The sequence below is a fragment of the Oreochromis aureus genome, linkage group 5 (genome assembly GCF_013358895.1).
Source record: "Oreochromis aureus strain Israel breed Guangdong linkage group 5, ZZ_aureus, whole genome shotgun sequence".
NCBI classification, from domain to species: Eukaryota; Metazoa; Chordata; class Actinopteri; order Cichliformes; family Cichlidae; genus Oreochromis; species Oreochromis aureus.
The window spans coordinates 41,529,330-41,553,207 of NC_052946.1; the positions used below are offsets into that span (position 1 = coordinate 41,529,330).

At 49.7% G+C, this 23,878-nt stretch overlaps 1 protein-coding gene across 1 annotated transcript in view; it reads left to right on the forward strand.

Moving 5' to 3' along the window:
• The window catches only part of LOC120440355 (metabotropic glutamate receptor 7-like), a 98,814-nt gene that overhangs the window by 47,680 nt on the left and 27,256 nt on the right, over positions 1 to 23,878 (forward strand). The window contains exon 3 of the mRNA XM_039612689.1: positions 16,026 to 16,242. Within this exon, the coding sequence (XP_039468623.1) occupies positions 16,026 to 16,242 (217 nt within the window). The remainder of the gene's footprint in view (positions 1 to 16,025; positions 16,243 to 23,878) is intronic.

Genomic DNA, 23,878 nt, shown 5'->3' on the forward strand with positions numbered 1-23,878 from the left:
GTTCAGGAAGGGGCTGAAAATGAAGCTGCTGCGTGATGAGAGAGACACTCAGCACAAACCTGCAGGTCTTTAAAAGAGTCACGTGCATGTGTTAGAGGCGTAAAGCAGCCTCCTGCTGAAGGATGCTGCAGACAGTGACGGGGGGGGAACAGTCACTCTGCTCCATGTTTCTTGTTTTTTGTCACAATCGGGATGATTTTCCGATGGGTGCACGGTCACGTCAGGCTTAAGCTTGTTGAGGATGCATTGATGGCGTGGGGATAAGTGGGGAGTGTGTGATTGTGGATGAAAGCTTGAGTCTTGTGGAAACACTTTGTCTCTATTGTTCGAGCAGATGAGCAGGAAGCAGAGAACATCTTGTTTCTGTAATTCTGCGCTATTATTTTCAGCTGTCTGTCTGCTGAGCAGTGACTCACGCGAACCGCTTGCCTCTGGAGATGATGATGGACATGCACAGCAGCAAAATGTCTCGTTGACAGGTGTGAACATCGAGGTATGTGCCTGCGTCTGTGCGCAGGGCTGCGTGGGTTCATCAGAATGAGGTCAGAGCGTGAGCTCTGACTTCGCTCTGACCCACCTTCAGTGAGGAAACCGGAGCTAAGACCGGCCGTGGCCCGAAGCCAGACAGAAACCTCAGGGTTAGCGTGAGCTCACCTCTCAGCATAAACCGGGTCACAGGTTAGCCACATGCTAACCAAACGCGTCCCCTTCTTACATGTCTCCTGTTACAAGATTGGCGATGAAGATGTGAAAGCGGTGGGCGTTCAGAGGGTGACGAGTCTTTAATACGTCTACGAACAAAAAAACAAAGATTTTAAAGTCAGCTGGTGAACACGGCGTCACAGCCTGAGGGGTTTCTCGGGTCTTTTCTTTCCTTCTGTATTTATAGGAAGGATTTTACGGTTGTGCTTGTAGTTTCAGTTTTGTAAATCTTTGTAATCTGGTGTTTCTTACTGTTTGATTCTTTGTGTTTCAGCTAACACGGTGTCCCTACTTCCTTCTGTCATATCTGATCCTGTTTCGTTTAGTTGTCGTCGGTCTCTTGTCATCAGTCTTATTTCCTTTGTTATGGTCTTAATTAGTTTCAGCTGTGCCCTGGTGCTTCCACGCTGCCTGATTATCTCCTGTGTCTATTTAAAGCTGACGTTTGCACCTGTTCTCTGACTTATACTGCACTCCTGTTGCCCTCCCTTGTGTGTGGGCTCTGCTGCCTTTTGGTTACCTGCAGCACCTTAATAAAGAGCCTGGTCTCACAGGTGCACACAGGTCTGCCACCTGTGCAGCTGGTTTTATTCCAGGATGTTTAACCATTTATGGAAGCTGCCGTTTCTTTACGTCCAGGCTGGATTCAAACGTTCATCTGTTTGCTCTCGTATGCACTGACTCGTGCTCGTGCACATTAATACACGGCGGAGCTGTAGGAGTCGGTCGGGTTGGTGAATCATTTTGCTGCTCTCGCCACAGTTTGAATCAAACATGTTAAATACGGTTTCAGTTAAACACAGCAGTGCAGTGACTGTGGACTCGAGGTGCTTTTTACTATAAATAACACAATAACAGACGTCATGTCACAAAGTAAGCTGTTAATTAAACACCGCCTGGTCTGCTCTGAGTTGTTAGTCCGTCAAAGCATTTGAATAATATTTGAATAATTTGGTTTTAAGCCAAACATTTTTTAGATGTTATAGAAGGCGAGGTCTAATGGTGTATGACTGTGAATGTTTCTGAGCCTCGGTTCTCCTCTTCCTCAGCCCTTTAAGCACATTAGCAGCGAGGCGCTGAACGCTGTGACGCCGACCGATCGGGTATTTCTGGGTTTGGGAGAAGCGTGAGTCAGCCTGAGCTGGCTGAGACTGCGTTTCTTTAAAAGACTGGAACATCTCAGCGACGGCACAAACATATTTCTGTCTGAACAGGTTACAGAGCCGTAAATATGTGGACTCGTATGTTTGAGGGCCGACAATCAGCTGCAGTAAAAACGCTGGAGCTGAAACGTCTCGCGCTGCGACCGACGTGTGAAAAACATCATCTCCTGTTTCTGTGTAAAACACGCCGTGGCTCTCATTAAAAACACATTCACGCGCCGTCACGCCGTCGCCGTCGGTGTCCTGACCTCTTGTTTTACAAGCTCTCATCCGGTGAAACACGGAAACGACAAATTTAAATGAAGCATTGTCGCTGCGCAGCACCTGCTGCAGCTGCTGCGTGTAGGAGTCCTCATTAATGTATCGCTGACATTAATAGTGATGAAATATTCTGCAGCACCATCTGGCAGGCTGTAAGTCGTGCATCAGAGCGGCGGGGAGGGGACGGACGTGTTTATTAACGTGACAGCGACACGTATGTTGGAGCGGCTCTGACAGGCTGACAGGCCGACTCCAGCCGTCAACAGCGTTCTTACCTCTGCTGGGACAATCTGGCCCCCCCGTGCCCCCCGTGCCCCCCCCCCCGTGACCCTCGTGGACCTGATGGCGGTCAGAGACCAAACCCGGGCCTGAAATATGTCTGCAGTAAGCGAGACGGTGCGCTGCCATCAGAAACACATCCATTTTCTGTGAGCAGGTTCTTGAAACAGAATTCGTTGGCAGAGCGTTGGCCCGTGAGCGGGCGGGTTCACACGTCTGACCCGTGAAGAGCACTTATGTATATGTGGGGGACGCGAGCTTTGTTTCCTGGTCCATTTGATCCCTCTGGCTGCTGGCTCGGGCTGTTTGCCTCCTCTCGCACTGACCCAGCGTTTCACCACAGCAGTCAGAGGGGGAATGAATAATTTAGCTGTGGTGGGCTGCCTGGCCAGCACCGCCACCGCTAACCCACATAGCAGCGCTCTCAGTGGGCTGCCATCAGTGTGGGTTTGGCTGGAAGGGACAGACCTGCTGTGACAGCCAGTAAACAATTAATGGCTCGGTCCTCGTGTGGGAAAAGCCTCTCCTAATAAACCCGGGACTGAGCTGTGGACGCCTTTGTTGTAAAAATAACTTCATTCATAGCAGATGGTAGAAAACGTGTTAAGAAATAAAGGAGCAGATAAATGGAGTGAGTCAGACTTTAATCATAAAGCTGAAACTTGAAGAAAGGGCTTGTATCCATGGTTTCATGCTTCTGCTGTTTGAACTTTGAACTTTTGTGTTTGTAATGTGTCGTGCTTTTGTCCACCAGGGGAAAATGTGACACGATCACTTTCTGGGTGACTGAGGACACGCCCCTTTGTTCTCGTCTGTGGGGTTAGCAGGAAGTTGAATCAAGTAAGGAGGAGAGGGCGGGACTTCCTGGACCAATCAGCTCCTCACACAAAGATAAGTGATGAAGACCAGCACCCTGCCCTCCTCCTCCCCCCGAGTCGGGCTGCAGCAGCAGTCATTAGCAGTAGCTGCAGGCTCTCCTGGCAAATCCTTGCAGCTCAGGCTGAAGCAGAGAAAATGGCCAACGTGAAGCGTGTTCAGTGCTGACAGGCGAGCGTCGGGGCCGAGGCGAGCTATAAATTACCTGCGATTGTGAGAGCCTTACAGATTCAATCTGAGCAGACGGACCAGCGCCGCCTCGCCGGTTAGCTATTTATGAGCCGACATCTGCCACGCAGACCGTGAAAACACCGCCGATGCTGGATCAGCTGATCCGTCCCTGATCTCAGAGACGGGGACGATTAACCGCTGGAGCGCGCACACTTCCACCAGCATCAGGGCCTCACAGCTCAGAGCAGGAAATCAATGCTCACTTCCTGTCCCGGTTTTAAGTGGAGTGTGACTGTCTGCTCAGCCAGTCTCCTGACCTTCACATGAAGTGATGATGTCATAACATGTCATTTCATAACATGACCTGTTCAGATGTATCTGATTACTCTTAAGAAGGAATGAGGCGACGGCGTCAGTGTGCAGTTTGAGACAATAACATGAAGGTTCATTCGTGTACATATGTGGCGTGGAGGCTCGCTGGCGTCTCCTCGTGTTCCAGTCACCGTGGTTTTTGTGGGGTCGTCTTTTCCCTCCTGCTGCAGCCTGCATGCTGTCAGATTATTCACGCTGCTCCGGGCTGATCTGGACTTCTCTCAACATTAAGACTGTCTGCTTTCTCCTCGCCCACGACGCAAAGCAAAGAGTCCGCGGGTTAGAGGCTCCTGAGGATCGGCTCGAGGGGCCCGGAGGGACGGCGGCCCCGATTAGAGAGCTCCTCTGCAAACCTCCGAGCCTCACGGCCGAGTCGGAGACGAGCAGCTGCAGGGAAGTGCTCAGCTTCTCCCATCGAGCTGCAGAGAGAAGAGGAGAAATTTACTGCGTGCTTCAGTCTACTCCACCCATGGCACATTTCTACACAAGAAGTGTGGATTTGACTCTTACTGTGGGACAAATATCCCCACAGCTCGGCAGCAACCTCGAGAAACACACATACATCAGACATGAACACAGCAGCATCTACAACTCACCTGTTTCAGTTATATTAAAGCTTGCATTATTAGGGGCGTGGCCTCTCTGACTGACAGGTGGTTACTTTGCTAACAGACCGAGCGGCTGCAGGGCGGCTGAGCGGCGGCACGGCGGCTCGCTGAATGAATGCGAGGTCGTCCTAAGTGAGCATGTGCAGGCGGTGTTACGGCAGATCGTTGCTGCTCCTGTTCGACCTGCGACGTGATGATTATGTATTCGGATGCTTGGTGTTTCTGCTGTGCGTGCCCCTCCTCCTCCTCTCTTTGCATTCTGTGCAGCTGCTCTCACACTGGTTCACCAGGATTTCCATTTCCAGCCTGATATAAAATTTATTGCGCGTTGGCCGCTGAGATCAGATGCGTGCTGTTGTGGAGGCGACACAGTCGCTCTCAGTAAACACACGGTTAGAGTCTGTGCTCGCTGGACGCCGTGGTACTAGGAGAGGCGGGGTTAAAGAACGCAGGTCTGCTGGTTATCCCACATTTAAAGAAATGAGCTGAAGGCGACGACGATGATGATGATAAATTAGCTTTAAAGCATCAGACGAACTCCTGGAGCCCGACTCTGACCTGTGGAGTCAGGCTTCACCTGAGCCTCTACCTCACCTGAAGGTCCTTCCCGTGATAGCGCCCGTGTAATACGGGCGCTGTTTTTAGACGTCTGCGTGGCAATGTGTGTTTGTGAGCATTTGCTGTTCTTGAGTAAACAGGGTTCCTGGTATCCTGGTGTGTTTCTGCTGTCCCCGTGAGCAGGACTAACCCTGTGGTGGCTGAGACGCCTCCTCTTGCTGTGCATGTTGACGGCAGCATGTTTCAGACTGGAGCTTGTTCCTCCCCGGCTGTAGAGTAAACGTGGAGGAGATGGATTAATAAGCTGTCTTATGGAAATGTGTTCACCCTCGGCTCATTAAAATGTACAGGTGGCCTCATTGTGTCAGGGCCCCTCACAAACAAACCTACCTCGACCTTCGATCCGGTCTAATAAATGCAGGCGCGGGAATCACATTTAGCTGCTTGTTAATGCACCACCTCGGCGCTCCGCAGCCTGCCGAGTGATTAATGCTGAGGCGACATGTTCCTGGGAAACACCTGCTCTCTGTCCAGGTGAGCTGTCGTAGAAGCATCGTGCTATCAGAGCAAGGCTGCAGCGAGGAGGCGCATCCTCCTAATGAAACTGTCCAATTAACTCCAGCGGCAGGAAAGCGTGCTGTCGGGGAACAGTCAAACGTGGACAGCAGTGAGAGGTGTGAAAACTCACAGGTGGATTAAAGTTTCACCGACTCTGAGTAAGCGTTTGAGAGGATTTCCCACACACAGCTCAGGTGGGTTTAAATCATTAGACTCCCTCATGCAGCGCGCCTCATCTCGTTTACTGTGAGTTTTATTGGTTTACCACAAACCACACTCATGTTACCTGCAAACGTAAAGCGCCTGTGCTGTATGGACTCTTTGCTTTGATGCTGTTGGTTTGCATTTATTTTATTTATTTGCTTTTGATTTTCACCCTGAAGGTTGAGAGTTCGACTCCCGGTCCAGTAACCTCCTCTCTGTGAGCCGATCAGTTCCATAACCGAGCTCACATTCATCCACTGCTATTATTACGAGTGCATTCGGTGGATGCAGCAGTTCGTCTTCGTCTCCACCTGCTCCTCTCTGCCGGTATAAATAGATCAGTTGGAGCTCAGCATCTTTCCTGAGCTTCCACCGGGACATTCCTCATTTAACTGCAAGGAATTAGCATATTAGCGCCACTTTAGAGCCAATCCCGGGCCGCGATGCTGCCAAGCCTCGTCCTGCTTCCACAGGAGTGGAGCCAAAGCAGGCGGCCACGAGAGATGGAGGGAGCGGAGGAGATCAGAGAGCGCCACGTCTTCCATCTTCAGCCAGCTCACACATCCACCCACCGCTCTCCTCTTTTAGCATCCCTCGTCCTCCGCCTCTCCGCTCAGTGATGAGCGGGGAGAACAAAGGCCTGGAATTCCCTGGGCTGGAGGAAAGTGGCTGCGGGCGAGCCGCCAGCCTTCACTTTGAGCTGCTTCTGCCCTGCTGGGAATGGAAGCGGGTCATTCAGAGCGAGCTTGTTGGGCTCAAAGGTTTATCTGAACGGCATCTTCGTTCTCACGACACCGGGAGACTTCCTGTTAGCCGCGCACATCTCAACTGTCGCCGCCTCTGCATGACACCGCCCCCCCCGCAGCCTCTCAGCGGGCTGCTTCGTGTCTCATCTCTCCGCCCGAGAGCGTCAGAGTGGCCTTCAGCTCGGCACAAAGAGAGAGCGAGCAGCTCGAAGGGGGCTTCTGCTTTTTAAGGCCTGACCGGACAAAAAACATCCTCATGGTCAGGAGCGTCCCGGTGACTCCGCCTCCATCACTGTATGGAGCTCCATCACTACGTGTGTTTTTATTACTTTGACACTTTGCAGATTTTTAAACGTGTGCAGGATTGTGTCGTGTGTGACCGTGGGTCGCTCCACACTGATTCAGATTTAAGTAAATGATCGATGAGTCCCGCCTCCTCTGAGTACGACCCTCCTCACTGGCCTGTCGCTCGCCCTCCTCATCATCTCCGTGATAAATTAAAAGTATTAATGGGGCCGCTAATGAGGTAATTAGTTTGTTGAATTAATGGTTAGCTAATGTTTTCTTTCCTGACAGCACACCAGGTGGACCCGGTGGGTGGTATTAATATTAAATCTGTGTTTTTGAACATGAAGGAGAGGCCCAGCTGCTGCCTCGCAGACACGCTGCTTCCTGATAAACGCAAACTTCAGCTGCCAAATCTGGAAACGGTGAGAACACCGGTCGACCTCTGAAAATGAAAGCACGCAGAAGTGTCACGGTGAAGGCAGAGGCTTCATTATCTTCTGTATTTGTTTTAGTTTCCTTCAGTTCCTCTGCACTGAGGTCAATGTGAGCGCGTGCGACAGATGACCCGGGAGGGCGAGCGTGGCGAGTTCATTTCTGCAAAGATTTTGCAGGTTTGATCTGAACCACAATCAGCTTGGAGCTGCAGTTCTCACGTTGTCTCTCCAAACCTTGAGAGGCACAGCTTGTAATTACCAGAAAATGACCAGAATGACATCATAACCATCAGAAACACAAACGCAGCTGTGTGTTACCCAAGCGTGTCGACGCTCTTCCTTTAAAGGAGCGACGCAAACAGCTCGCGTCCTCCTGCTGTGCCGCTGCGTTCCCCTCCGAGTGTCTCCTGCATGGACGAGGCCCAAAACTCTTCTATGGTCGTTCTCGTCCTTCTCCAACAGGTATTATGTGCCAGCTGGCCCGGCTTCACTAACCCCGCCCCCACCTGTAGAGCAGGCAGACGGATCGTTTCACTGGAGCTGAAAGAGTTTGGACGCCTCAGGCTTTGATTGATTTTAGCACTGAGGAGGATTTGGACTCCTTTGTGCTCGACGAGGTCGGAATGAACAAGCAGACTGAAAGAAGTTTGGTCTGGGGCGTGTCCTCGGGGCGGATGGCGAGCACGGGGATTCACGCTCTGTATTAGAAACTGTGCTAAGAGAGAAACGACAGAGAACTCTGTCTGTCCGTCCTGGCCTCAGAGCCATGTTGATTCCTCTTAACCTTATTACCAGCTCAAAGGCGTCGCATCGTCTTCTTTCAGACCCACGTTTCTCAGCGCCGTGACATCACAAAGTGCCCTGTTCCATTACTCGTGAACCTGCGGCGGTCTGGGGGTGTAATAAGCGGTGGCGGGCACGGTACCAGCTTAATGTGGCCTTGGAGCTTGCCTGTCGAGCGAGGCGAGCCACCGAGGGCGGATTCATTGCTGCGTGGAGCAGCTATCTCTGTGAAACACGCCCGGCGCCGAGCCCAGCGACATTTAGGAAGGGCCACAGAGACCTGGATGCCGCGGCGAGGAGCGTTTGTGTGAGAGAGCGATATCAAGAGGCTGGAGCCCGTCCACTCACGCTCAAGTGTTTGACTGCTGCTTTTAGCACAGCGAGGCTGAGTGCAGCCGGCCCGAGCATCGAAAACAAGATGAATGAACGAGCGGCCGTTTGTCCGTGGTTGCTGAATGGGCTCTGGGCAGGCGGCGAGGAGTCGAGCACTCCGGTTTGGCAGAAAGATGTTCAGACGGGAGGAGAGGCTGAGGGGGTGGAGTAAGGCAGAGAGGAGCTGAGTGAACATTAAAGTCATCAGTGTGCTCGTGTTTGACCTAAAACACGTGCCGAGTCGTACCTGTGTCTCACCTGTTCAGCAACGCCGCCGAAACTCGAAGCAGCAGAAATAATCAGATGAAGCTCAGATTCAATGATGCTTCATATCAGCAAGAACGTCATAAATCAGAGATGCTTCAGACTTATTTATGAGTCACCTTTTATATCAGCAGAGAACGCACAAATGCAAAACCCTAAAATGCACAAATAAAAACGATTAAAATGACACTTAAAAAGGCAAAAAAATGACCAGAGAGCCGCTTTAACAGGGATGAAATCAACAACCGGATCTTCTAGAATGAAACAACAATGAAGACGCTCAAAGTTTGCTTAGACATTTTTATTGCATCTCGTCATGTTCCCGTGTTTCTCACCTCGATCTTATTTTGAAAGTTCCTGTTTACCTGTGAGCAGACTCCTGGTGTCAGACTGTCAGTGGATGATGTTCAGGCTCCGCTCCGGGCCGAGGCGTCGTGATGTGGGCCCTCTGAAGTGATGAAGCCTTCCTCTCAGCCGTCAGCTGGGCTGAGTGTACCATTCAATTAGGTGAGGTCACTGAAAATTTAATTGGCAGCGAGGTCATTATTTAAGCGGCCACGGACGGCTCGCCTCGCATTCCTCTCCTCCAGAATATTCTTCTTCTAATGACCTCCCACCTCCTCCTCCTCTTCGGTTGTAGGCGACAGCGAGGTGAGGATGGAGGGCGCAGTAGGACAAACGAATTAACAGCATGAGATTAAAGAGAGGAGCACGCCTGATGAATTATGTAAGCACGAGTCCTGACCGGACTTAATGGGGCCGCTGTGTGGAACGAGGCTTTTAATGTGAAAGCATCTGAGGAGTGTGTGTCTTTGCATGAATTAATCAGTTACATTTAAATAAGTGTCGGGTAACGTGTTTCATGAATTAAACACGTTTGGAGCCGAGACCTCGCTCACCTTTAACAGCCCGTGGGCTGATGTCGCCGCCCACCGCCTCTCTTCTGCTCCTGCCATTGAGCCACACACGCTAACGTTAGCTTAGAGTCCGGTAATCAGTAACATCACAAGATGAGACGCACGCCAACATGGATTCTTCTTGTACTTGTAGCTGTACTGTCGACCTGCTGCTGGTTGTTTTCATCTCTTGTCACTCGTGTTTTGTCTCTTTGTGGTCTTTAATGTCTCACGACCTTAGCTGTTGTCTCGTTGCAGTCCTGTTGTATGTCTTTGTGGCTCCCATGTGTCTCGTTGTGGTCTGACATTAGCTTGGATTGGTGTGATAACGGCGGCACACGGAGCGCGGTGTTAAACGGTTTCAAACACCCTCCCTGGTCTGTAGGACGAGGCTCATAAACCGTGTGGCGCAGGTTCCCTGCTTCCACCTCGCCGGCCTACTTAATCAGAGAAATGTCAGCGCTCTCACCTGCTGCTCCACTTTCATCCACGTTTTTATGGTGCCAAATCAGATCCTCGCTGATGAGGACTTCAAAAAGCCAGCAGGCGGAGAACCGGCAAGAAACAGAGATGGGCGAGGAAGGAGGGAGAGGAAGAGGAGGATGAAGGGATGGAGGCTGAGTCAGTCGGTCTGTCAGACTCCTGCTGGAGGTGAATCACAGTCAAGCTGAATGCTGATGGTTTACAAATAAAGTGATAATAACAATGCTCAGACACACACACACACACACACACACAGTGTGAGTCAGGAAGTGAAACTGTTCTGCAGCTCGTTGTTTCTGCTTCATTTAGCCGTCCGTCAGCAGGCTGGAAAATAACAGAGTGTTGATGAATGCATGCACAGTCCTCTGTGTGTGTGTGTGTGTGTGTGTGTGTGTGTGTGTGTGTGTGTGTGTGTGTGTGTGTGTTGCCTGATCGCACAAAATGAGCGGCTGTAATGAAATCTGTGATTGCTGCACCTCAGGCGAGCGGGGTCATTGTAATTAAGTGTGATTAGGAGGCAGCGTTTCTCGTTCTCCACCTCTGATTCACTCACAGAGGGGCGACTGCACCGCCTCTCCTCCCACATATGATACGTGTGCACGAACGTGTGCACTGGGCTCATACGCCTCTGGTAGAACGACGGATGAGAAGAGATGTGAAGTGACATGGAAATAACTGTCTTTGCAGCAGACGTGTAGTTAACCCAAGTTTGTGCAGAGAAAACAGAAGGAGGGACTTTTATTTTGAAAAGTCAAAGTATATAGGGTCTGATTGGCTGCAGTTCTTACAGTTAGCCTCTTGAAATCCACCTTAGCTGTTTAGGGGAGGGGCTACCTTTTGTATATACCACTATGGTGACCTTGGTCTCAGCAATTATAAACCTGGAGGTCTTTGTGTTGTCCTCCTCGCTCTCCTCTTTGTTTCTATTTGTAGTTTTTATGCATCTATTTTGAGGCGTTTTAGGTCTTGTTGTGTTGTGTTACGTGTGTTTGTCGTGTGTTTGTATCGTTGTATATCAGACTGCTATGAGCACAAACATGGACGCGTCTGCATTAAAGGTCTGAGAGTGAATAAAGAAAACAAAACCCTGGAAGTAGACTGGCTTTTTCATTTCATCGGAGGTCAAAGGTCGGTGGACTTAGCAGCTGTGTTTTAAGATTATGTTGCTTTGCTGCAGTGGGCTGTAAGCAACTGTTTATTGGGATTTAAAGGCAAACTTCCAGGGACCGCGTGACACTGACAGCTCCTCGGCCTGAGTGCAGCACAGCTCTTTGATGCTGAAATCACTGAGCTGTGACCAACATGGCTGCAGCTGTTCTTCCTCTCTGCTTTCAAGATTAGGCTTCAAACTTTCCTTTTTGCTAAAGCATATAGTTAGGGCTGGACCAGGTGACCCTGAATCCTCCCTTAGTTATGCTGCAATAGGTGTAGGCTGCCGGGGGATTCCCATGATGCACTGGGGGTTTCTTCTTCACTCACTATGTGTTAATAGACCTCTCTGCATCGAATCATATCTGTTATTAATCTCTGTCTCTCTTCCACAGCATGTCTTTATCCCGTCTTCCTTCTCTCACTCCAACCAATCACAGCAGATGGCCCCGCCCCTCCCTGAGCCTGGTTCTGCCGGAGGTTTCTTCCTGTTAAAAGGGAGTTTTTCCTTCCCGCTGTCGCCAAAGTGCTTGCTCATAGGGGGTCATATGATTGTTGGGTTTTTCTCTGTATGTGTTATTGTAGGGTCTACCTTACAATATAAAGCACCTTGAGGCGACTGCTGTTGTGATTTGGCGCTATATAAATAAAATTGAAATGAAATGTGAACAGGAAGTGGAATCGTGTAGTGGAGGAAGCAGAGGCATTTTTATCCTCAGCTGGATTTTGAGTGTATACGAGATGTTCTCAGTGATTCGTGGAAATTAGCCCTCAGATCAAATTATCTCTGAGACCCTTGGCGGGGTTCCAGCGTTGCCACTCTGGGCCTTAAGTAAAGATCATATCCTTCAGCCACAGTCTTCAAAACACAAACGGCTGGCTACAGGAGCCCGCTGGGCCCAATTCAGATGGATGGATTGTTTTATTTTCAGGGAGAATATCGTCTGTTTTACCCTCTAAATGTGCTGTTATCACAGGCACGGCACATCCTGTCGAGACCTGTGAGTGAGGACTGTGTTATCTCACTGCTGCAGCTCAGGGAAACATGAAACCCTGGTTTTAGCCTGAAATACGGCAGCTCTGTTCATTAACGCGTCGTGAGCTTTTGACTTCCTGTGTTTGTTCCGGGTCTCACAGTTTATTTGAGGTCCTTCCCTGTTTGCCGAGAGGCTGCAGAGGATTTGGAAAAATGAGCTGCTGCTGATTTTTCTGCCAGTGACAGAATGATTTGAGTGATGTGGTGTGTTTCTCATTCAGGGACTCTGCTGAGGAACTTTCCAACAATGTTTGAAGCAGATGTCACACTCGCACAATCTTTCAGTCTTTAATCATTGGCTTTTGGCCAACATGACAAAAAACTTAAAGACTGATCAGAGAAAGGGGAAACCGACCAAACTAACAAATGTTCAAAGTGTTACTGCGAGCAGAGAAAAACATGGCCGACACCAGTGCGGCAGTGACTAAAACACCATGACGGCCTTCACTGTGGTGAGCCGACGATCTCGCGAAGAACGATTGTGACCGCTGGTTACTCACAGGTGTCGCCACTGCAAGGAGATACAGCGGCTCCGCCCGGCACCATGACAGAAACCTAACGTCACGCTGCCAGAGTCGGGCTTGCTGATTGGACGAGTGCATTGGTGCCAGCTGTTGTTGTGTGTGTGGTTTTATTTTGTTAACGGAGTGATGTGCTGAGGATCAGTGCAGGGCTTCCCGGAGCATCGCACTGATCCACTGACACTCTGCACGTACACGGCGCGCCGCGAGGACAAGCTGCTCACACATGATTCGATGACTTTTACAAGCAGCAGAGATGTGGGACTCTGGAGGAGATGAAGATCCTCGGCGTGTGATTCTCAGAATAAAACGCTGAAATGGTCGGTCTGAACACGCTGACATGAAACACATCATTTTAGATTCAGTTTGATCTGCTGAGGATGAGGACGTCGCTTCTCAGAGAGAAATCCCTCTGCGTCTGTACGATGACCTGCAGATTGCTCTCCAGCACGCCTGACTGAAGTCCAACGTGCCGATTCAGTTCAGAGAGCCCGCCGCTGCAGCAGATGCGGCCCGCTGGGTAATTAATGGAGGGTGAAGGAATCTGTCAGAGACGCGAGAACAGCGAGGAGATGGTGACGTAACCTCCACAGTTGGCGCTCTCACACTCAAACAGTGTTTAATGGATCTAATTCTTGTTCAATTAGAAACTCTGGACGGCGTGCAGACGGAGCGCGCTCACAAATCTCAGATGCTCACAAATTTCTTATCTTTATATGAGGCAAAGATCAAATTCAGCTTCTGATAAAATAATATGGAAACAGATTAGAAATGGAGACAGAATGAGACAGAATGCTCAAAAAGCCACAAACAGCACGAAATGATCATCAGAGGGAGAAGAAGCAACGATTGGATGAGACGAATCCACGGAAACCTCCCAACATTTCTGTCTGGGGTCCCCGCCGCCTGTTTGTTTTGACCTCTGACTCCTCTGAAGGTTCAGGTCTCACAAGGAGGCTCGCTGCGGCGCCGTCCTCCCTCACAAGCGCTCGTTAATAGACATCGGCGACGAGCAGAAGGTCAGTAATTCTGAGTCCTCTGCATTCGTTGCGGCGCATTAATGTCAGATGGAAATTCCAGCGAGCGTGTTGGATCATCGCTGAGGCCGCCGCGCCGTTCTTCCTGCCTCTGATTGGCTGTTTCGTTTTCCTGTCAGGGCTGCCGATCGATGCTCCAGCTCTCCCGTCATCTCTCTCCTCGCCTCAGAGGCGTGGAACGTCCTCGCCTCGCAGCTCACCTCGCTGTCTCAGATCAATTTGGGAGTCGTTGGTGGCCACACGGCGGAGCTGGCTGAGTGTTATTGAAGCAGGGGGTGGAGAGGAGGCTCCACCCTCCACGGCCTCATCACACAGGAAGTCCAGTCACGTGATGTGATTCATACAAAGCGATTCACATTTCATAATAATCCTTCTTTGTCTTATTGTGGGCCTTAGCACCGCCTCTCGGACAGGCAGCTTCTTTCTCATTGGCTGTCCCTTGTCAATACAAGGAACAGCAGGTAGCTGATCCCAGCTCAGGCCAGTGAGGAAGTTCCCCCACCACCAGGTCCCGCCCCTCCATCAGGTCTCAGGTACTGGCTCAGTGACATCACACAGAGCAGATGCTGACGTCATGATTTGAAACTTTGCTCATATGAACATCTGGAACAGGAGCCACTGATAAATAGTTTCACCTCTTTGTGTCGTTTGCATGTGGTTTATTTTGAGCATCAGATATTTTCTCTGGCCTGAAACCAAATAATGGAGCTGAAGTAAATGTGCATGAATTTCCATTATTGACGAAGCATTTTTCAGTCATAGAAAACTGAATACGTGCTGGAGGTGTTTGCAGGCGGCTGCTGAGCAGAGAGGTGTGCTCTGTGGAGGGCGTGACCATCATTGTGGAGGTCACGCGGGCCTGTTTCTGACGCTGCGAGCGTCCAGCTGTTTTATTTTAGCATCTCGTGGACGTTCAGATGGATTTCTCCAAATCAGCCATCAGCCTCTCAGACAGGTCGGTCAGGCAGGAGAAGGTCCTGCCTTCATATCTGGTTTCACTCTGGATTCTGGGTCTTTTTTTGTCTTGATGGACACAAGGAATGATTTTATCCTCTGAAAGTTTGAGGATTTTGACGGCAGCCTATGATTTTATTTTACCTTTGAAGCATGTGTTCAGAAACACGTTGCCCCTGCAGGATGTAGGACTCAGTGAGTCCTTCAGTGCTCGTTCTGATGCTCACAGCAGCAGATAAAGTCCCAGCGCCCTCTCTGGGCCTTTGTGTTCGTTTCCCAGCTAGCCCGTACAGACCTGCACACATCTATAGTACCTCCTGGCATCGAGAATACAAAGCACACGTAGCTCAGACTTGTAACATACAGCTGGTTCTGATCATGTTCGCACCATAAACAAACCGCTCTGCAGAGACCACCTCCTCCAAAGGGTCTCTGTTGTTTTTAACCATACCGAGTGTGGCGACTGTGTTCACACCTGCGCTACCGAACCGCACCGAGGGGGGATCGAACCAGAGATTAAATGGACTAAACATGGCAGGTGTGAAACACGCAAAGAGACTGGAGGTGGAGCTTCACGTCCACAGAGACAGTAATAAGTCCAAGATCTGGTGCAGCAGTTGGAGGTTTTCCTCTCTGAGCTTCTGAGTGTGTGTGTGTGTGTGCTTCTTTCTGCTCACCTCAGCTTTCATGTTCACGACTCCTGTTCAGACTCCTTCAGTACAAAAACGATCAATAACTTCAGTTTTTATGAGCGGCTGAACAGCAGAACCAATCAGCCTTAATATTAATGAGACCTCGTTAGGCTGATGAACAGCCGAGCAGCAGAAGGTCCTAAAACCTCATGAAAACATCTAAACATGTTATAAAAGCTTTGAATATTGTAACAGTAATAAAATGTGTTAAAAGTGGTTTTATAACTCTTATTTACACTTACATTTACATATAATTTTCATATTAATACAATGTGACATAAACACCATAAAATCATTAATTTCGTTTACCAGCAGATATATACATATGTATGTAATTATTAATACATGTGTCCAAGTGAGCGCCCGGCGTGAACAGTCAGACAGGGTCACATCAGACTGAGCACACTTATCATCAGAAGCAGTTCTCCTCCTCTTCCATAACTGCCCCGCCATAACTGATCACTGATATGTGCGCTCATGTTGGTTCATGCCGCAGACCTCGCCATCATCCAGATGTTTATAATAATCACCTGTCCAGTCGTTCCCGAAGAATCCTTTTGTGTCACCTCCATGCTCCTGTCCTAACATTCCCTGTTTCCTTCCACTCTCCTCCTGCAGATCCCTCAGATCAGCTACGCCTCCACGGCGCCGGAGCTGAGCGACGACCGGCGGTACGACTTCTTCTCTCGGGTGGTCCCTCCGGACAGCTTCCAGGCTCAGGCCATGGTGGACATTGTCAAGACCATGGGCTGGAACTACGTCTCAACGGTGGCGTCGGAAGGCAGTTACGGCGAGAAGGGCGTGGACGCCTTCATGCAGCTCTCCAGAGAGGCAGGTAAGATCTGCGCGGGCTCGTCATCAGCTGTAAGGAGGGGGTCAGGGGTAGGATTAAAGCTTTGTTTTAAACGCTCCTGCATATAAGACAGGCGTCAAATCAGAGCGGTGTTGTGATGAGGGCGTGAAGCTCGTGAAGGTTCATTTGCTGCTGTTAGCGCGGGGGTTTGATGTGACGCGGAGGTCATCTCTTTGGGCTTCAGGATGAAGGTTTCACTCGTAAGAAGCAGTTTAGGAGATTCCAGGAGGGCTTTCTGACTCTTCACACAGACTCAGGTGTAGTTTAGCCTAAAATTCCAACAAAGGTAAAACATCCTGAACCTGACCGATGCGCTCCTACCACCTGTCGCCTGGAAACGGCGCGTTCAGAGCACTGTGGACTGTTTGTGGCGTGCAGCGGCTTTCAGGTTGGTTTCTCTGGGCTCGCGTCACATCCACGACACTCGACCCTGCTTTTCCTAACCGTGTGCTGGAGGCGCCATCAGACACTCGTCCTGCAAACACCGAAGAAGCCGAACAAACTGTTGAGTCAGAGAAGCTTGAGCGGAGTTCATTAGAGCGCGTGGCGCCGCTGATTGCTCTCTGAATAATCTCGCTGACATTTGCAGCCATCTGATGGCTCTTCACAGCTCACCGGTTAGGATGCGTCCTGACATTTATGCTCTGCGTTTTTTAGCGCATTAATAAAGGACGCGGCGCTGACAGGGAGCGTCTTTAACACCAAACAGTTGCCCGATGTTTCCACGTGGATGGAGCCCGGGTCATCGATCTGCGCTGGCTTTTGAACGGCGTTCGGATGAAATGAACGGCACAGCGGTCGTCCGGCGTCACCCCGAGCAGAACTCGCCCTCTTCATCTGCACAGCCGCCTCCTCTCAGGCTTAATCTCCCACAGCCTCCTGGCTTCAAAGGGAATACAGCAATCAGTGGGAATGAGAGGAGCGGCCTCTCAGTGCGCAGAGAGGTCTGCAGGATGTCACTGCAGAGTTGTATCACCATATTTTAGGAAATTTGCAATAATATTTCTGAATCTGTGATTGATGCTCGCAGCTTGTGGGTGGTGGGATTTATAAGCTGCTCTTCCTGATCGCAGCCTGTATCCGACCACGAGGTGCCGGCAGCAGCGTTACAGTGCAGGAGTTACACAGCAGACGTCAGTGTGAGCGTCTGCAGCCTTACAGTGACTTTATCCTTGATCCATCCACTTCCTCTTGCTGTCACATGACGTGCAGTTAGTGACGCTCAACGGGGTCATTTGCTGCTAGCACGTCCTCCTCTGTAGCCTGGCGGTGTATGTTGCCTCCACCTTCAGCAGTAGCAGGTTTCTAGTCCTGGGCCCCCGAGTCTGAGAGGTGTTTTGGGGGCAGAGATACTTCGGTTTCAGGTCCGGCACCAACAGCTGGCCCTGCCCGCTGGCTGCTGCTGACTGAATCCTGGTCTGAGGTTGATGTGCTGCTCTCGCTGTCGGACATGGCTGGTCTCATGATGTTTGTAACCAGCTGAATCTTTAGGTGATGGTGATGAAGATCAAACCTCCTTAAAGATTAGAAACCTGAGAAATGAGACGCTGGTTCTCGTTGCAGAGGTGCTCTGTTTGTTTTCGGGTTTCCCTCCACGCTCGGCTCTCTGTGCATCGCTAATAAACTCTCTCATTGATCCAACTTTAACACTGAGTCAGCGCGCTGCTTTCAGCAAACACGAGTGAGACTTCTGCACTAATGAGCAGCGTCTGAGAAAAACTTCATCCCAAAGCTGCTAATTCCTCTGTTCCAACAGAGAAACATTTAAACAGCCTCTAAAAATAGTTTAAAGTAAAGAGACGAACTCATTAGGAAAAAAATTAAAACCTGAAACAGTGATTCAGATACTCTGTGAGGAGCATCAGGATCATTTACTCCTGTGAACCGGATTAAGTTTATCAAGCAGATCATAAAATTAGCTCAGTGTGTGTGTGTGTGTGTGTGTGTGTGTGTGTGTGTGTGTGTGTGTGTGTGGTATGTGTGTGTGTGTGTGTGTGTGTGTGTGTGTGTGTGTGTGTGTGTGTGTGTGGGGGGGTTATCTGCAGATTAGTGAATAATCCAGCGAGTATCGATCGCCGGAGCTTCCTGTCGTGTCGCTGTGTGGACTGCAGAGTCCACACAGTAGCAAGCTTTCATACTAAAGTCCAACAAACAGCACTGTGCTCACACACACACACACACACACACACACACACACACTCACACTGAGGGCTGATGGGAAACCGGACACGGTGGGGAATGAGACACAGCTGAACTCCATAAACACAAAGCAGGAAGGTCAGAGCCCGACGCAGGAAGCAGTCGGCTTTACTTCAGAAGGTTCCAGACTGACGTCTCGCAGCACGCAGGCTTCAGTTACCTCCTCTACCTCCCATAATTCATAGCGACACATAATTGAGAGCAACAGTTTTCATCATTTCATGAAAGTTCAACAAACTGCCACAGATCACTGACATGTTCATTAAAACGTGTTCATAACCTGCTGAGAGATTTAGGCTGTTAAACCCACAGCTGAGCGTCTCACCGCTGGAGGAACATCTGCTTCCTGTCAGCTAGTTCCTGATGCGAACAACATCTAAAACTCCAAGACTCTAACTCTTGATGAGTGTTAGTAATGGCTCAGTCACAGAGAGCAGGACAGTCAGTGGTCGCGTTGATCTGTCCTGCTTTCGGTGACCGACTGTGTGGGACTAACTGGTCACCCAGAGGGTCCAACGTGGACTCCAGTCACTCTCAGACTGGTGAAGGTTTGTCTCTGCTGTCTGTGCCAGCTGCCTGTATCCTGCTTACATTAAGTAGTTCATGTTAACGTCACAGTTAGTCGCCGTCTCATCACAGACAGACAGCGTGACCCGTTCAGTCACTGACCGATCTTATCGCTGTTTTGCGCCATCTTGATGAATCCAAGTCACTTTGAAGACGGCAGCTGACCGCGAGTGGTCTCAGACCGGGTCGCCGTCTTCAAATCAATCGTTACCAAGGCGACAGAGGTCTCCAACCATGCTCCCCTCGGTGTGACTGTGGGCTGACTGTGCTGGACTGTACACTTCCAGAGATTCCGATGTTTGCCGGGTTTAATGAGTTATCCTTCAGAAAGTCATCACACGCAGAGGTTTGCTTTATTATAAACTGTGAAGCAGCTGTTTGTGGCATCTGTCCCTAATAAAGAGGCGTGTTTATTAATTAAGCTGTGCAGAGTAACACACAGACAGCCCGCTGACGTCTGACATTAGCCGACAGGAGCGTCTTTATTTCTGCTCGGGATGATGAAATGAGCTGGAAACCGCCGCCCTCTCAGCGTGTGACGCTCTGCTCTCAGAGCTGCAGCTCGACCTCATCGGGCCGACCAGCCCGTCACGTGATGCAGCTTTAATTAAGAATAAATGAGTGCAGGTCTGCAGACGCTCGTCTCTGTGAAGTGATAACTGAAACGAATAAAAAGTGAAGTGCACACGTGAGGAAGCTTTCCTGTTTATGTCTGAGTCAGCAGTGAAGACAAACACTGCCAGGTATTTGTTTTCCATCCAGCTTCTTGGCCGCTCAGAGTGCTGACGGAGTAACGGCTCCTTAATGCCGACCGAACTCTGAACTGGCAGCTCGCAGCGGGAGGACCAAGGCTCGCAGATATCTGCCTCCAGGAGCTCTTGGGGAAATTTCTCCCCTGCAGCTCCTGTTTGCTTCACTTTAAAGTGATTTCATCTCCGGGTCTCTGTCTGTCGCTCTCTGTGTAAAATCCATCTGACCTCGCAGATCTGCAGATTTGATAAACGTGCAGCGGCTCAGGAGCAGATCTGCGATTGCTTTTGTGATTCACAGTCAGCTGTGTCACACCTTCATTTACATTCACACAGTCAGCTGGGATTTTTTTAGGCCATGTCCACACTAACACGTTTCCGTTTGAAAACGCTCTCCAAAGCGGATACATTTGAAAATGCTGTTTTGGCATCGCAGTGTGGACGGCGAAAAACGATGACGCATTTTAGTCATGTGATGCAGTCATGTGACCAATTCAACTAAGACGGCAGACGGTATTGTACAGCAGCTGTTTTGTTTGCTCTCAATTTTGACAGCCCTATTAAAGCTTAATATCAGTTTGTACATGCTCCAGATAGCTAAAGATAAAAGTCGGCACTTTTCCTCGAGATTTCGCCGCCATGTTTCAAAGAGCCGGAAAGTAAAAAAACGGCAGACGGAAATGACGCAGGTCGAATCGTCTTACGTTTCATGCATGCACAGTACTGGAACGTAGCATTTCCAGTGTGGATGAAAAGGATTGAAAACGATAGTGTGGACGCGTTTTTAGACGAAAACACTGTTTTCAAATTTATCCAGATTAGTGTAGACGTAGCCTTAAACACTTTCATTGTCATTTATTCGTGTCAGACCGCCGTCACTGTCAGCCAATACCTCGCTCATCCCCGCCTCTTGTCCTCCTTGAATTTTGACGTTTGTCTTCTTGTTTGGTTGTTGACACTTCGTAATCACCGCGCTTAATAAAGTGTAAAACCTGTAATCTGTGCTGTGTATAAACCTGGTTTTAAAGGCTGATGTATAAGATATAAGCTGTGGTCAAAAGGTTTGGACAGCAGGTCCATCACAGGCTGCAGCGTGCAGGTGTCTCTGGGCAGGTGGCAGGCGCACTGCTGTAGTTCGATGTAATGCAGTAATGTAACGGCTATAATAACAGCTTCATATGCAGGAAGCTCGATGAGTTTGATTCTTCCTCAGGAGCTCATTCCTGGTGTTTCGAGGCTCCACCCGTCTCCTCCGTGGTTTTAATGGTCGTAGATGTTTTCCTGGTCAGTGGTTTATGTCTGTGTGTGCTTCAGAGATCAGCAGATGGACTCAATGTTTTTATTTCCATCATTCAGACCGAAACCCAGAGCAGCGCTCACGGGCAGATTGTCTGAATGAAGACGTGTCTTTGTTTCCTGCCGTGCTCTCTGAATGCCTCCTTTATGTGTCTAATGTTCTGTCTCCTTCCAGTTTGCAGCAATCATTGTCGTCTCTGCTGCCTGATGATTTTTTCCTGTTGATGGTTCATCTGCTTCCTGTTTGTATCCGTCCAATTAATTTTTTGCACCCTTACAGTCTGAGCAGTCGGTGTTAAAAGGACTGTTTCTCCCACACTCGTCTTCAAATTACAGCTCAGGTGTGGCTCTTCAATGTAGTGTTCATTTCTTTATTTATAATGATGCACTGAAGCAGGAAGCCTGAAAAACATCCGGATGATTCTGGAGTATAATTGTCCTGAAAGCTCCACAAGAAATGATTTGGATAATAACACGAGTGTTGGACATGTGACGAGCTGATGGCTGAAAACAGCATCTACAGTATAAAAAACAAGTTAGTGTGTGTAGCTATTTCATAGTTGGTCCAATGAGTTAATTAAATACATTAAATATTCCTAAATATCATTTTTTATTCTACGTAAGCTTTGCATTTTCCTGGAATATAACTTAACTGTGTCATCTGCATGTAGATGTTTCCAAACCTTCATGAGTGACTGTAAGTGGGCGTCAGTGTTTTTCAAATTGTGCAGTTATGTCTGTGCATACGTTTCCATGACACTGACATTTTCCGCACTATAAGGCATAAATCCTTTAATTTTCTCAAAAATCGACAGCGCGCCTTATGTATGAATTCTGGTTGTGCTCACTGACCTCGAACCGATTTTCTGTGGCACACCGCGCTCAAACATCTGTCACGACTTTGGTAAGCTACGAAGCCGCACCGCTTGATGGATTGTCGGAGCATTACAGCTACTGTAGTCAGGAGCCTCGCGGAGTAATCTGGGTCCTAAACTCCGTCCGCTTCAGGTCCCAAAGTCAAACGAACACTGCAGCATCACTGAGAGTTACAAACTGTCTGAATTCTTTCATCTTTAATAAGATGATCAGCGTTGCTGCTTTACCAGGAATAGAGCAGCTGCCAGAGAATTCAACATTAATGAATCATCTTACTGGTGTACTATGATACACCAGTAAGATGGCGGCGCGCACAGACGCAGCGGCCCGGAGCTCCTACATTTTTGCACTTTTGGTGGCACTGTGTATCATTTCACACAGTCTGGGTTTACTTCAGTACAACAGAGATGATCTACTACAACTATTACAACTAAGCCGTGGAGATCTTCAACTAACATCCGAGTATCTCATCCCCCTGGAGATCGTCAAGCAACCCCCGGGGCTACCCGCAACAGCGAGCCGCAGGAGGAGACGCTGCGAGCGGAGGCAGAAGAGAGGCAGGCGGGGAGGCCTGTGGGCACGGCTAAAGGCTAGTCCGTTCAAACCACCACTCCCGACCATATTCCTCTCCAATGCTCGCTCAATTCGTTACAAACTGGATGAAATACGACTGCAGATCGCCACTCGACGGACTTTCAACAACTGTTCGTGCATGATCTTCACTGAAACCTGGCTGGACAGCGCCATTCCCGATGCGGCTATTGATCTAACAGGCCGCACCGCCTACCGAGCCGACAGGTCTGCGGACTCTGGTAAGAAGACCGGCGGGGGGCTGTGCATCTATATCAACAACTTTTGGTGCACGAACGTCACGGTAACGGACAGACTGTGCAGTACAGAGGCAGAACTGTTGGTGTTAAAGTGCCGTCCATTCTATCTCCCTCGGGAATTTTCTGCCGTTTACATCTGCGCTGTTTACATTCCACCAGATGCTAATGCTAAGCTAGCGTTAGCACAATTGAGCAGCAGCATCAATAACAGCCTGGTAGCACACCCGGACAGTGTCTTCATTGTGGCTGGGGATTTTAACCACACGGACCTGAAATCTGTACTTCACAATTTCCACCGAAAATGAAGTGTGCTACCAGAGGAGATAGAACTTTGGACCAGGTGTACACCAACATGGCGAACGACACAGAGCCCAGGCCTATCCCCACCTGGGTCTGTCAGACCATCTCTCTCTTCTGCTACACCCAATATACACACCAAAGATCAAGAGCACTGGGATTACAACCAAAACTGTGAGAACATGGCCGCAGGATGCTATTCCGATGCTCCAGGACTGTTTCTACCGCACAGACTGGGATGTATTCAAGGAGCAGGACACTGACAATCGTGTCGCATTGGACAGTTACACCTCCACTGTCTTGGACTACATCTGTTTCTGTGTGGACAATGTAACAACCTGGAAACGACTCCGTGTGTTCCCTAATAATCCACCCTGGATGACACACGGAGTTCAACAACTTATCCGAACGAGGAACAACGCTTTTAAATCTGGAGACCAGGAGGCATATAGTGCTGCCAGGGCTAACCTGAGAAGAGGCATCAAGACTGCCAAGCAGCAGCACAGGAGGCGCATCGAGGCCAGGTTTGAGAACAGCACAAACCCAAGACAGGTCTGGGAGGGCATCAGGGCTATCACGGACTACAAGAGGAGAACACCACCACCCTCAGCCGACAGTCCTACTCTGGCTGAGGACCTAAACCTCTTTTATGCCCGTTTTGATAGGGAGAACACCGACCCTGTCCTGTCCCCACTCCCCTTAACCGACCCTGCTCCAGTCCTGAGCGCTCATGAGCTGAGGCGGGTGTTCCGCAGCATTAACACCAGGAAGGCGGCCGGACCAGATGGAGTGCTGGGCCGGGTG